This window comes from Melanotaenia boesemani, chromosome 8, assembly GCF_017639745.1.
Source record: "Melanotaenia boesemani isolate fMelBoe1 chromosome 8, fMelBoe1.pri, whole genome shotgun sequence".
NCBI lineage: Eukaryota > Metazoa > Chordata > Actinopteri > Atheriniformes > Melanotaeniidae > Melanotaenia > Melanotaenia boesemani.
The window spans coordinates 6,204,751-6,217,493 of NC_055689.1; the positions used below are offsets into that span (position 1 = coordinate 6,204,751).

Sequence of the window (12,743 nt, forward strand, 5' to 3'; positions counted from 1 at the left end):
AGGGACATTATGGCCGAAAAGGTGCGATATCAAGTTGGAAAAGAAATACTGTTGTGGAGAAGGCTATTTCCAATGAAAAAGCTGAAGGAGATCTGAGCAAGAGCAGAGTGTTGGTGAATCGATTCTGCCCAGCGCTCATGAACCAGAGGAACAAGCATTGAGCGTTTCTGTGCTTTGGAGGCGTAGCTTCAGGGGGAAGTCTGAAGAAAGGGATTTGAGCTTTTGAATTGTCAAATTGTCAAAATGTAACTTGTTCAAACATTTTTTTCAGGATCTCCTACCCTAACTTTATGAGCAGTGTTGTGCTTGAAAGAGTTCATAAACGATTGTTCATGAACTCGCTCATATTTTGGGTGAACGTGAACTTAACGTGCTGTATTTTTAAAATTTTTATAATAAGAGATTGGAAAAAATGGGCATTTAAATATGACTATGAATAAAAAAGTGTCAATAAATAAATAAATCAATGAACTGTTAGATGAATTTATTGTCACATTTTTTAGTTTATTAAGCCATTTCCATATTTCTTTATTTATTTTTTTATATTTGGCAGTTTCAGTCCTCCATATATGTGACTTCAAGTACTAAATATAAGGAATTTCTGTCAGATGGTGGGTGGGAATTGTAAGGAATTCTTACCAGGCAGCCGGCGGAATCATGACCTGCAATTTGGCTACACCTCCATCCACAGGAACCAAGAAGTGGATATTGTGGAGCGGTACTGGGGCAGCCATGGCCTCCATGTTGTATTTATAATCTATTCTTAGGTCTGTGTTGGTGGCATCACCTCTCCAGCTCACTGCCAGGTTCAGAGGAGTGGACTGAATCCCCTCGGCTGATACCTGGGGTGAAAAGAAAGAGAACAAAGTTTGATGTAAAGATGCGAGGATACAATAGATGGTTTAACTAAAACTAAATGTTTGGAAAAACAAGTTATTTCATACCTGATATTTGATCATATCCACATTGTAGTATGTTGCCTGAGGTTTCTGCTCAGCCACTTTCTTCAGATGGCTCATCAGGTTTGGCATATTTACCCAGAACTCCTTGCTGTCTCCACCGTCTGTTATTGAATCACTAGAATCAAGGCGATAAGAATATATTTTATTTGGGTAACCTCACCATAAAAACCCATCATGAACCTTTAGAGAGTCATTACTGAATGGTACATCAAGAAAAGGAGTGTCTGTTTGTGGATGTTAGCCTCACCAGCAGAGCAGCTGTGGGTTGGGGAGGACCTGCTCCAGTCGGTTATAGTTGCTGATGCTAAAGGTGAGGACAGGTTGTGTTGGGTGACTGGCAAAATGTCTGGTTATACCCGCAGGGAAGGAGAGCACCATCTCTCCTGTAATCTTCACCACACATCTGTAACATAATTTATGTTTTTATTATCAAAACATTAAATGCAAACGTTTGGATTCACCCAATTGTTGTTTTTTATTTTTTTTTAAGAAAGCTCTTCATTAAAACATTTCTGTAACTAAGCATTAGCAATAATACACTCAGCATCCACTTTATTAGGTACACCTGTTTACTTGCCTGTTAACACAAATATCTCAGCCAATCACATGGCAGCAGCTTAATACAGTTAGTCGTGTAGACATGGCGAAGACGACTTTCTGAAGTTTAAACTGAGCAGAAACTGCTGATCTACTTGGATTTTAACACAAAACCATCTCTAGGGTTTACAGAGAATGGTCTGAAGAAGAGAAAATATCCAGTGAGCAGCAGTTGTCTGGACCAGAATGTCTTGTTGATGTCAGAGGTCAGAGGAGAATGGACAGACTGGTTGGAGAGGATAGAAAGGAAACTGGAAGTCAAATAAGCACTGGTTCCTACCAAGGTCTGCAGAATATAATCTCTGAACACACAACACGTCCAGCCTTGAAGCAGATGGGCTACAGCAGCAGAAGACACACCGGGTGCCTCCTGTCAGCTAAGAACAGGAAACTGAGGCTACAATTCACACACACTCACCAACACTGGACAATAGAAGATGAAGAAACGTTGCTGGTCTGATGAGTCTCCATTTCAGCTCCACATTCAGATGCTAGGCTCAGAATTTGGTGGAAGCATCATGAAAACATGGATCCATCCTGCCCTGGATCAACAGTTCAGGCTGCTGGTGGTATAATGTGTGGGGGGGTATGTTTTTTCGGCCCTTTTGAACACCTTAGTACCACCGTGGCCTGGTTTAACCACCACAGCCTACCTGAGTATTGTTGCTGACCATGTCCATCCCTTCATGACCACAGTGGAGCATCTTCTGATGGCTACTTCCAGCAGGATAATGCACCATGTCACAAAGCTTAAATCATCTCTAACTGCTTTCTAGAACATAACAATGAGTTCACTGGACTCCAATGGCCTCCACAGTCACCAGATCTCAATCCAACGAAAAATTTTTGGGATGTGATGGAACAGGAGATTCTCATCATGGACGCAGCTGATAAACCTACACCAACTGATGCTGTCATGTCAATGTGGAGCAAAACCTCTGAGGAATGTTTCCAACACCTTCTTCAATCTATAACATCAAGAATTAAGACAGTTCTGAGGGGAAAAAAGAGCTCCAACCTGATTCTAGCAATGTGGACCTAATAAAGTAGTCGGTGAATGTATAACAGCTCAGACATTTAAGGCCTGTTTTTTAGTAGTTTAGTGATGTTTTTGTATCAATCTACGCTGACAGGATGTCTATGAATTAATAATGTGTGCCTACTTGCTGGGGTCAGCGCCTTTAAAGTAGGCATTGATGGTTTCTGTGAAGGCAGCTGCAACTGGCAGGGTGTCCTGGGGCCCCATGGTGAGCGGACTGGGTCCTCTGGAGCATCCTTAAAAACACATTTAAACAAAAGATGCCAATAAAATGTCTACTGTGCTTATACAAAAAGCAAAGGAAAGGTCAAAAAAGTAAATAGGAATTTTTTAAACTTAGCCAACTATTATGACCCTGGGTTCTAGGTGAAAACAACATGGGATGGGCAGCAAGTAAAAAAAAAAAAAAAAAACATGTAGATGATTTAAATCCATGCAGCATCAGCACTACAGTAACACTTTGGCTCAACTCACCTTCAAAAGCTAAATAAAACTTGCCGTGGTCAAACCACACCAGAGGCTGCGGGGCCTCTGAGCAAGCAGAGACATGAGGAGAATCATGGAGAGGGACAAGACTGTGAGGTGAGGATAAGATGACGAGCGACAGACAACACGTGGACTGAAACTGTGACAAAATAGTGAAGAATAACATGGGAACCTGAAGTTATTCTACCTGTGGTGGGCATGTTAAGGTCCTTCCCTAAGGTTGGAGTGGACGCTGCACTGTGTGAGGTAATGGAGGAGATGGAGGAAGAGCTCTCTGCGCGGGCCAGGGGGGCGAAGGGCAGGGGGCTGCCCGAAACTGGTGGACTGAACGGCCGATTCTGGAGAGAACAGCAGATGTGCTTAGAGTGAAAACACAACAGAGAAAACCTAAAGGCAGTTACCAGTTTTGTATTGTTTCATGTAGAAATCAGAACAAAAGCAGAAGGGAATAAAAAGAACAGGCAGGACTTTTCACGTGTTAGCCTACCAGGTCTGTGATTGGTTTCCCAGGGGGTAGCTTTGGTCGTGAAGATGGACGTGGAGGAGGAGGAGGAGGGACCGGGCTGCCTCGAGACTGAGGCGTGGCAGGGCGAGCTGGAGAAGAGGGGCCTGCAAGGCATGTGTCATAATTAGCGACACAATTTTAACCCATCTTTGGATCTGCCGGAAGCATGGTCCTCGAAGGCCACTGTCCTGCGGATTTTAAACATTTTCCTGTTTCACCACACCTAACTAAAAAAAATGGGTCATTGTGAAGAACTTGACAACAAGCTGTTGAATCTAGTTAATTTGAATAGGGTGTGTTGGTGCAGGGAAACATCTAAAGCCTGCAGTTCTCAAGGACCAGGGTTCCCCATCCCGGCTTTACAGTGTGACCAACAAGTCAATGCAAGTCCAATATTGCCAACTACTGATGAGTCCAGTTCAGTGATGCCTTTGCACACCAATTATCTCAACATTATGAATATGCTTCAGAAGGAAATCAAGTCTCATTTTATGGCCGTTGCTGCATACTGGTGTTGCTTCAAAGACGTGGAATACCACATCAGCTGTGTTGTTTGTTCAGCTGATTCAGTGTCAAAGACAATATTTACAAAAAAACATAAACTAAAGGTTTTTAACAGTCTAGTTCCAGGCTTTCCTCCCATTCAGCAGGATGTGAGACAGCATATTAAAAAATGCCTTACACCTGATCTCTCATTCTTGACCACAGACGAATGAAGCTCAACATGGCTGCTAGTTTTTTCTTTCATAAAGGTAAAAGTGACTTATTGTCCAGGGGAAATAAACCTTCAGAACCGTTGCCTTAGAGTTTTCTTGATTTCTGCATAAATATAACCTAAAACGTAACAGATATTTGCATGCACTACCAGTCAAAAGTTTGGACACACTTTCCCATTAAATTTAATGAGAAAGTGTGTCCAAAATTATCCCCATAGTAAAGAATCCTTTAAAAAGATTTCTGGATCCAGGTAGTGATCTGGGTCACCCCCAAAATCTGATCACTTGCTCTTTAATTCCGTTTCTGAGATTTTCTGAAAATTACATCAAAATCCGTCTGTGACTTCTTGAGTTATGTTGCTACAGACAGACAAACCAAAGATGTCAAATATATGACCTCCTCCTTAGCGGAGATAAAAAGTACCCAATCCTAGATTTTATACTTCCTCTTTCAGAAAGTAGCACTACATAACAAAATTACATCATTTTGTTCTTGTGGCCTCGAGAACAAGAAGAAAAGTTCTCGTTTCTCACAGAGCATGTAACAGGCTTTAGAAACACAAATTTAATTAAACTGGTTGGGATTCACATATAAAAATTTTGATAATTTTCCTGACAGATAAATCACCAAGTATATATATTTAGCAAGGTTTTCTTTATTTATACTCAGGGCTTTTAATGAGCATCTGATGGTGTTTTAGGTCATATTTATACAGAAATAAAGACATTTTTAAAAGGTTAGCTAACTTTAAGTATGTTTTAAATGATCAATCTCAGTAAAAGCCCCTTTTACTTAATATGATGAGAACAGACATTCATTATTCTGAAATAAATCATTTTCTTGCACTCTTGAAGCTCTGTGAGCTTTGTTTTTCATTATTGTGCCACTGGAGACAGCATCGTTCCCCTTTTCTGGAAAGTAGAACAAACTAAAAGATTTTCAGAGTATAAACACCTAAATCCTTTACAAGCACCCCAAGTCGCCATCATGAGCATCTACAAAGAGAGCAGCGTACTTACTGCTGCCAGAGTGGGGCCCCGGGGAAGACATGATAGACCTGTAGGTGGTTGGAGGAAGAGGAGGTGGCGTGCCTCTGAAGCTGGGTGTCAGCTCTTTGGGAGAACCTGTTACTTCATCTCTCTGGTGTGCCCCCTCTGGAGTTCTCTTGCCTCCCATCCCCATCTGCACAAAAGGTGATGTGAGTCCTGGCCGTGGGGACCTCCGCTCAGCTGGCAGTGGGGGAACAGGGCTGACGGGAGCTGGGAAGGAAGCGTACTCTGCAAACTGAAGCACCTCCTCATCAATTGCTTCCTCATCAGGGAACATGGGGGGTGAATTACAAGGGGAGAAATCAGGGGGCAGGGGAGGTGCCGGCTCATCTGGAGGAGGGGGTCCAAGCACGATGGAGGGGGGTGAGTCAAGTGGCGTGAAAGGTGGAGGAGATCCAGGGGAAAATGGTGGCGGTGATGGCGGGGGCTCGTTTGGCGGTGGTCCGGGAGAGAGGCAAGGAGAAGAGGGGGTGGATGATGGCGTGTCTGGAGGAGGGGAATCTGGTGGTGGTGGTGGGGGGGCGGGTTCATCAGGTGGAGGAGGCCTGTTGTCCATGAAAGTGACCCATCTGGGCGACGCTGTGTCCTCGCTTGTCCGCGGGCTGTCCACGGAGCCAAACACGTCGTCCAAGTCAGGGGCCGGGGAGCCTCGGTAGGAAGCCGGGGAGAGAACGTTCAGGTAGATGGGGGCAGAACTGCGAGCTGCCCTCCCGTTGGAGAGGTCAACTGGAGGGAGATGAGTTGGAGATCTGACATCAGAGCTGTCTTCAAGTTGTACTTTGAAGGTGAGTTACAGAGACATTTTTAAGCAGAAATGTACCTGCTGAGTCGGAGGGATAACCATAACGACCTCTTGAAGGAATGTTTTTTGGAGGAAGTGGAGGAGGAGCTGCAATAGGAGGGAACAGTTCAGCAACAACAGAAATATACACAAATCTTCTGTCTGTTACTAATAAAGACAATTTGAGGTTCGGTCATGTCATCTCACCTCCAGTTGGGAAACTTCTGCTCAGCTGTGACTCTGACCGTGGTCTTGAGTCTCCCCACACATCTCCAGGGACCACTGCCATTTAGAGATCAGAGTAAAAGAAAGAATTAGTGCAACCACCGTAAATTCAGAGCTTTCTCATATGTGAACTTGTGTGTTTTCAGTAGAGGACAAACCATCGTATCTGGCATATCTGCTCTCTGAAGCCAGACCAAATAAGGCAGGAACTTTCTGCAACAGCGGGTCACTGCAAGAGACATCCCATCATCAAAAACAATAAAAACCATCTGCAGAGGTCTCAGGTTCTGTTCAGATCTGGTAATATCATGTGTCCTGGATCATTTTATTACATTTTGGACAGGTGTTCATGTATGTCTGTTCACAGCAGGGCCGTCATTTATCAATCCTTCTTACACACAAATCTGTGCATACACGCTAGGTGTGGAATTCACCATCTTTTACAGAGAAATGTTCTTAACCCCTTAACACCTAAATTTATTTACAATTATATAAAAACTAAATAAATTAAGAAAAATATCTGGAAAAATTTGTAACAAAAAGAAAAAGATTGGAATAAAAAAAGAATACAGTTATATCTTAGATAAATATAACAATTAATATATAAAGATGAATTATAAATAAATTATATAAAATATTATATATAATTAAGATTATGTAAAAGCAAATGAATTATTAAACATATGAATTACATATAACAAAGTAAAATAAGCTAAGGCCATAAGTGGTTTATTGCAAATGTGCGACAAAAGGCATCAAGAGGTTAAACACAAGTCCAGAAAAAAAACTGACCTATATATGTTATGTTTCTCGTGACATAGAGGTTTTCTCCGTCACAAGAAAATTTAAAAAAATCCCACAGCCCCTCCTTCCAGATGCAGATAGATGGGTCCTCGCCTTGCAGGCATAGAAAACCACGCTCACCAATGCAAATGAAGGGATATGAACTTATATGGTGTAGATTTGCTAGTTTCATACTTCTTTCACAGAGTTTTTGATTAAATATTCCTGCAATGGGACAGATTTGTGCTTTTGAGGTGTGTAAAAGTAACACCTGCTTTTCCTCATCTGGTGACAGACAGCAGCTCAAATCATAGCTGCAGCAACGTACAGCAGCACTTCCAGCAGCTGCTACAACCTGCCGCGAATCTCCACAACTTTCCAGAGTTGCTGGAGCTGCTGACAGGCCAGCACAATAGCGCTAACGGCTCAGACTGATATGGCTCAGGACAACCTTGTTCATGTGTATCTGAGGAGAATCTGGAGGGAAAAGTCTTCCACCTCAAAGACGCTCTGTGGCGTAGGTGCTTTGTGAATTTCGCTTTCCATCTTGCCAGTGAGCTGAGCTGATAGACATCAATCATTTCTGCCTGTGTATCCCAACCCGCCCACTCTCCACCCCCTGATCACCCCACACTTCCCACCGCAACCATTGCAGTTTCAGGCTTTTTTCAAATTTGGCAGTGGGTGGAGATATGCAAAAAGTAGGGTGTGTAGTTACACTTTAATCAGCTTCAAAACGTACAAAAGAAAACCCTAAGAAATAGAGATGAGAACTTATCATTGTTCTGCCATTTTCAAAAGATATTTTAAGCTCTGCGCTCCACTGTGAGCATCGTTAAACAGCAGACCCAGATCACAGAGTGACTTCATGATAGCGATCCTGTTATATTTCTGTCATGATTTGGTACCTGTGTTGTTTCAGCTGCAGTGATACTGAAAAATGTGTGTACATCAAATCACGTCAACTTTATTTCTACAAAACATTTAAAACCAACCAAAGTTGACCGAAGAATAAAAATTCATCCCAAGGTGGAAGTTTTGTCCTTCAGAAACAGCTATGTCTCATCTGTGTGACACAGCACTTTCTTCATTATTTCTTTTTCTTTTATAGTTTGATAACACTATTTGTTTGCAAGCTGTAATACCTGAGTAACCTCTAGGTGCAGCATAGGGACCAATTTGACCTGATGTAACATCGGAGGATCAACAGCAGTCAAACTGACAAGAAACAGCTGGCTTGGTTTAGGCTTTAAAAGTGAACCAAATACTAAACTCCTATATTATCGCCATGTCTATACCCTAAAAAATTCAGCAACTGTATCTGGTCTCTAATGCGCCCCCTGGAGGAATCCTCAGAAAAAATGCGTAGTAGAGCAAGTAAGTGCTCACAACAGAGCCGGTTGCCTACGCAAACATGAGGTTTAAACAGCAAGCATATTTTCAGACAAAAGAGAAATTTCGCAGCTCAGCTCCAATCATTTGGGTTAAGGCCCATTAAAGACAACTCTTACGTCCAGCAGGACAGATCTGGAGTGGTGGGGCTGCACTGATGGCTGCTTGTCGCTGCAGAAATCAACACAAAAGTTGAGTATGAACATCCTGGTGGAAACTGCATAGTGGCAGTAGGGGTATGCAATATCATATCTTTCACGATAATTCCAGTAGATTTTTTTGACACTGGTAGAAAATGTAATATGGTATCACATGATCACACTTTCCACATGCAATGACATCAGTTAACTGCGCCTCAATCCACACAGCACAGGTTAACTCAGCTGAGCAAGTGAGGTATCTAAGCATAGCATTTGTATGGTACACACTCGAGTTTTTACCATATAAGGTTCTCTGTCCTACAGACTGGATTGACACACGAACATGCATTCTATGCAAATGAGCATCCTATAGGCAAACCCTATGATTGGAGGACACAGGACTGAGGAATTTTCTTTGTTTAAACCCTATATAAGACAGAACGACACATCAGGTCTTTAGGTCTTCGTTCTGGTTTTGGGACCTCCAGATTTTTCTGCAGAAATCTGTTTTGATGTCTGAACTTTTGTAATAAACTTCTTTTTATTATTCAAGTCAGCGTCCAGAGACGTTTTTGACTGAAAGCCAAAAATACATCACAAGATACATCACAAGTGAACAAGAAAACATGGCAGAGGAAAACAGTGTTGAATAGGGCTGTGAGATTTATAGCAAATTGTCTCAGCTTCAAACGATCACAAAAACAGTGATATCGACAAAAACAGACATTATTAAAATAATTCTGCCGTAATACGATCTGTTATTTTGTCACATGTCCCAAAAGAAACACACACTCTCGTCACTTCCGAAGCTCCACCACTGCAGCTCAGTGTTGCCAATTTAGCGACATTCACTATATTTAATGAGTATTCAGACTGTTCTAGCAACTCTTTAAAAAAAACACAAGTAGCGACAAATCTAGCAACTTTTTGGGTGTTACTGGAAACTTATGGAGACTGTTGGAAAAGCACATATCGTTTTTATTCTTATCAATGTGCAGAAATGCTGCCACGGGCTCCTCCTGCATCCCAAAGCACTCACAGGAGGCTGATGTGGTGATAAAATAAATAAGTACCCCTGGCAGGAACGCATGTGATTACAGAGGCTTTATTTTGCTGTAAGTCAAGCAAACGGTGGAAGGATGTTACTGATCCTGTAACTTATTGTGTGACCAAAGACAAAAATATCGTCTGTGATGTTATTGAGATGTTTTAGAAATATATCATACAATTTTTGGCAACATCGGGCACCCTTAAGTGGCTGCCTGGATGAATCTATCCTGAGTGTGTTGACCCACTCAGAGCACATGTTAGTATCAGATCTGAACAGACAATGTCCAGTGTGGCTAACAGAATGACAGACCTTGGTGTCTCAGAGGCAGGAGTTGGTGTTGGGGTGGAGCGTCTGGGTCTAGCAATTTCCTCACCTATAAGACACAACAAAAACTCAGCTGCAGCTCTGCAGGACCGGATTCATGGTGAGCATAATAAACATTTTGCTTTTGAAAACTATTGGACTGGTTGTAAAAAGCTTTTTCAAAGAATTACTTACAGGACAAATTTCTTTTCATCTGTCCCTGTAAAAAAAATAAACAAAACAATTATCAATACAATAGATTATATAATATATGCATCTTTCTTGTATCCTACATCCTATGTATCCTATGCTAAGTCCTTTCAGTTATTCATACATCAACACATATTTCTTTCAACAATTTAATGTGAAGGGGAAAATTCAACCTTTGTCAATTATTCTCATTTTCAAGGAAATATTTAATTCATTTTGGCATTTTTAGCATTTTTTAATTTTAACCTTTAGAAAAATATTTTTCTGTATTCTTCAACAATTAATTTTATTATTTTTTTCTAATTTATATATTTTTTAAATGTTTTTATTGGATTTTATTTTTTCATTTTAATTTTTTATTTAAAAACTTCTTTGAAAAAATAGTTTTCATTTCTTCATTCTAAATCACACTTAACAAGCTGGATTCTTGATTCTTTTGCATCCTTTACGACAGTGTTTCTCAACCCTGGTCCTCAAATACCTGACATGCATCTTTTAGATCAGGGTTACTCAATCTTGTCCTACGAGAGCCGCAGTCCAGCAGGTTTTCCATGTATTCCTGCTCCAACACACCTGAATAAAATGAATGAGCCATAATGCAGAACATGATAGGCTGTTAGATCCATTTAGTTTGATTTAGGTGTGTTGAAGCAGGAATACATTGAAAACCTACTGGATCTTGTAGGACTGGATTGAGTAATCACCTTTTAGAAGTACCTGGCTAAAATAAATGGCTCATTGACAGGCTGGCAAAGAACTTGATGAAGAGGTTCAATAATCTAAAACTGGTGTGTTGTAGTAGGAAAACATTTAAAACATGCAGGGTACAGTTAAGATTCTGTCCTGCACCATGTAAAAACAGGTCATCCAGCAGGTCAAAAAGCTGTTTTTCCAGCTTTCATCCAGCAGATGGAGTGAGAAACTTACCGGACTGCGTCTCTGAGACCAGCAAAAAGGAAGAGAGAACAGACCTGGGTCAGAGAGCGAGTGACAAATCAGTCAAATGGACACCAACTAAAACGACACACACCGCATCTCTTTACTTGAACCGCAAAGCTTAAATAATGCAACGTGAGCCATAACACACCGGAGACTGTGTGCACAATACAAGCATCACCTTCGATTGACACACACTGGTCAGTTGGCATGAACGCTCAGCTAAAACCAGAAAAACAGGAGCTGTTTTTGTGTTATGTTTACTTTGCATTATGTAACATTAATGCTTTGCTGGACAGGTTAAGTAAAGTTTTAGCTAAAAAGAAATTGACAAAGAAAAAGAACTGGGGTTTTCTTCAACATAGAAAGGAAACACATGCTGAAAAATTTGGGTGGGGGTGGGGGGCATTATAAGGTGCATGCCATGCAATCTCTCTTGATTGTGATATGTTTACAAATGTGTGACAGGCTTACCGGACTTCTCTTCTACAAAAAGACAGCAGATAAGTAAAAAGGACAAAAGCAGTGAGATAGTTAAATAGATGTTAATAGATAGTCAGATAGAAGGAAATAAAGCTGGAAACTGTTAGTATTTTGTGTCCAGTTCATCAGCACTCACCAGTGAAGGAGAAAGCGCCAGACCTCCCACTGAGGCTTTTAGCTCATCCATGGATGGAGGGACACACCTGGCACTGTCTGACAGCAGCGGCTTGATCTTAATTTTGAACTTTTTCTTGCTGTCCTCGTCATCCTCAGAATCGCTGGAGGAAAAAAAGTGCTTTTCTTTTGCAGCTGGTGAACGCTCGTCAAGGGGAAAGTGGAATAAGTATATTATGTTTAATGCAGAAGATGGAGACTGAATGTCTGCAGGATTTAAAGGCAGAGAGATGCTGGAGCAAAAAGAGTGAGACAAATGCTCAGTGTCTCTGCCTGCTGTGTCCCAGTTTACAGTACTGGTCCTGGTCTGTCAGCTACAACATCCTTCATGGGGGAAGTCTTCACAGTACCAGATCTCCATAAGTTCAATTCAAACTTCTATCCACTAACACCTGTGGGAGAAGTAACTTAAAATATCACTGAACCGAGTGTCAGTGGTTAATGAGAAGGTTGATTTAGTGACAACTAGGCATTAATCCAAATCTATCATGGCTCTGTTTGGATGCCCTGCTGCTCATTTCTTTTTTTTCTTTTTTTTCTTTTTTTTTGCTGCAGCAGGGACACACACATGTAGGGACTATTGATTTGGCCTGCTTAATGCTGAGAAGCGCTCAACCAATGAGTCACTCAGCCAAACAGGTCAATAGTTTTGCAGGCGATAAGTCCCAAGACTGCTGCTTTTCCCTTTAGCTGGAAGGATATCATCTTCATCACCAGGCCGGAGGCTGAAGCCCTCCTCGTCCACATCAGGAGAGGCCTGCAAAAAAAAGAAAAGAAGTTATAGTCATTTCTATCACATTACACACTTATCAGCTCCTCGACAAAAGAAACTCTTTAGCACTGCATATAAATGCAGATTAGAACATAGAGAACACATATGTTCTGCCTGAGATGTTGAACTTCTTGCCTG

At 41.4% G+C, this 12,743-nt stretch overlaps 1 protein-coding gene across 4 annotated transcripts in view; it reads right to left on the reverse strand.

The window, feature by feature from the left end:
* The window catches only part of LOC121644965 (SH3-containing GRB2-like protein 3-interacting protein 1), a 40,546-nt gene that overhangs the window by 2,963 nt on the left and 24,840 nt on the right, over positions 1 to 12,743 (reverse strand). The window contains exons 4-20 of one of the 4 annotated variants that reach the window (XM_041993229.1): positions 12,536 to 12,590; positions 11,796 to 11,971; positions 11,651 to 11,662; positions 11,168 to 11,179; positions 10,226 to 10,250; positions 10,037 to 10,100; positions 6,520 to 6,590; positions 6,344 to 6,418; positions 6,176 to 6,244; positions 5,326 to 6,081; positions 3,572 to 3,693; positions 3,272 to 3,422; positions 3,073 to 3,129; positions 2,723 to 2,834; positions 1,210 to 1,365; positions 945 to 1,077; positions 640 to 842 (exon numbers count right to left, since the gene is read on the reverse strand). In XM_041993229.1, coding sequence (XP_041849163.1) covers positions 640 to 842; positions 945 to 1,077; positions 1,210 to 1,365; positions 2,723 to 2,834; positions 3,073 to 3,129; positions 3,272 to 3,422; positions 3,572 to 3,693; positions 5,326 to 6,081; positions 6,176 to 6,244; positions 6,344 to 6,418; positions 6,520 to 6,590; positions 10,037 to 10,100; positions 10,226 to 10,250; positions 11,168 to 11,179; positions 11,651 to 11,662; positions 11,796 to 11,971; positions 12,536 to 12,590 — 2,249 coding nt within the window. Of the gene's footprint in view, positions 1 to 639; positions 843 to 944; positions 1,078 to 1,209; positions 1,366 to 2,722; positions 2,835 to 3,072; positions 3,130 to 3,271; positions 3,423 to 3,571; positions 3,694 to 5,325; positions 6,082 to 6,175; positions 6,245 to 6,343; positions 6,419 to 6,519; positions 6,591 to 10,036; positions 10,101 to 10,225; positions 10,251 to 11,167; positions 11,212 to 11,650; positions 11,663 to 11,795; positions 11,972 to 12,535; positions 12,591 to 12,743 lie in introns of those variants that run through there. The other 3 variants (XM_041993230.1, XM_041993231.1, XM_041993232.1) reach the window with 3 other exon arrangements.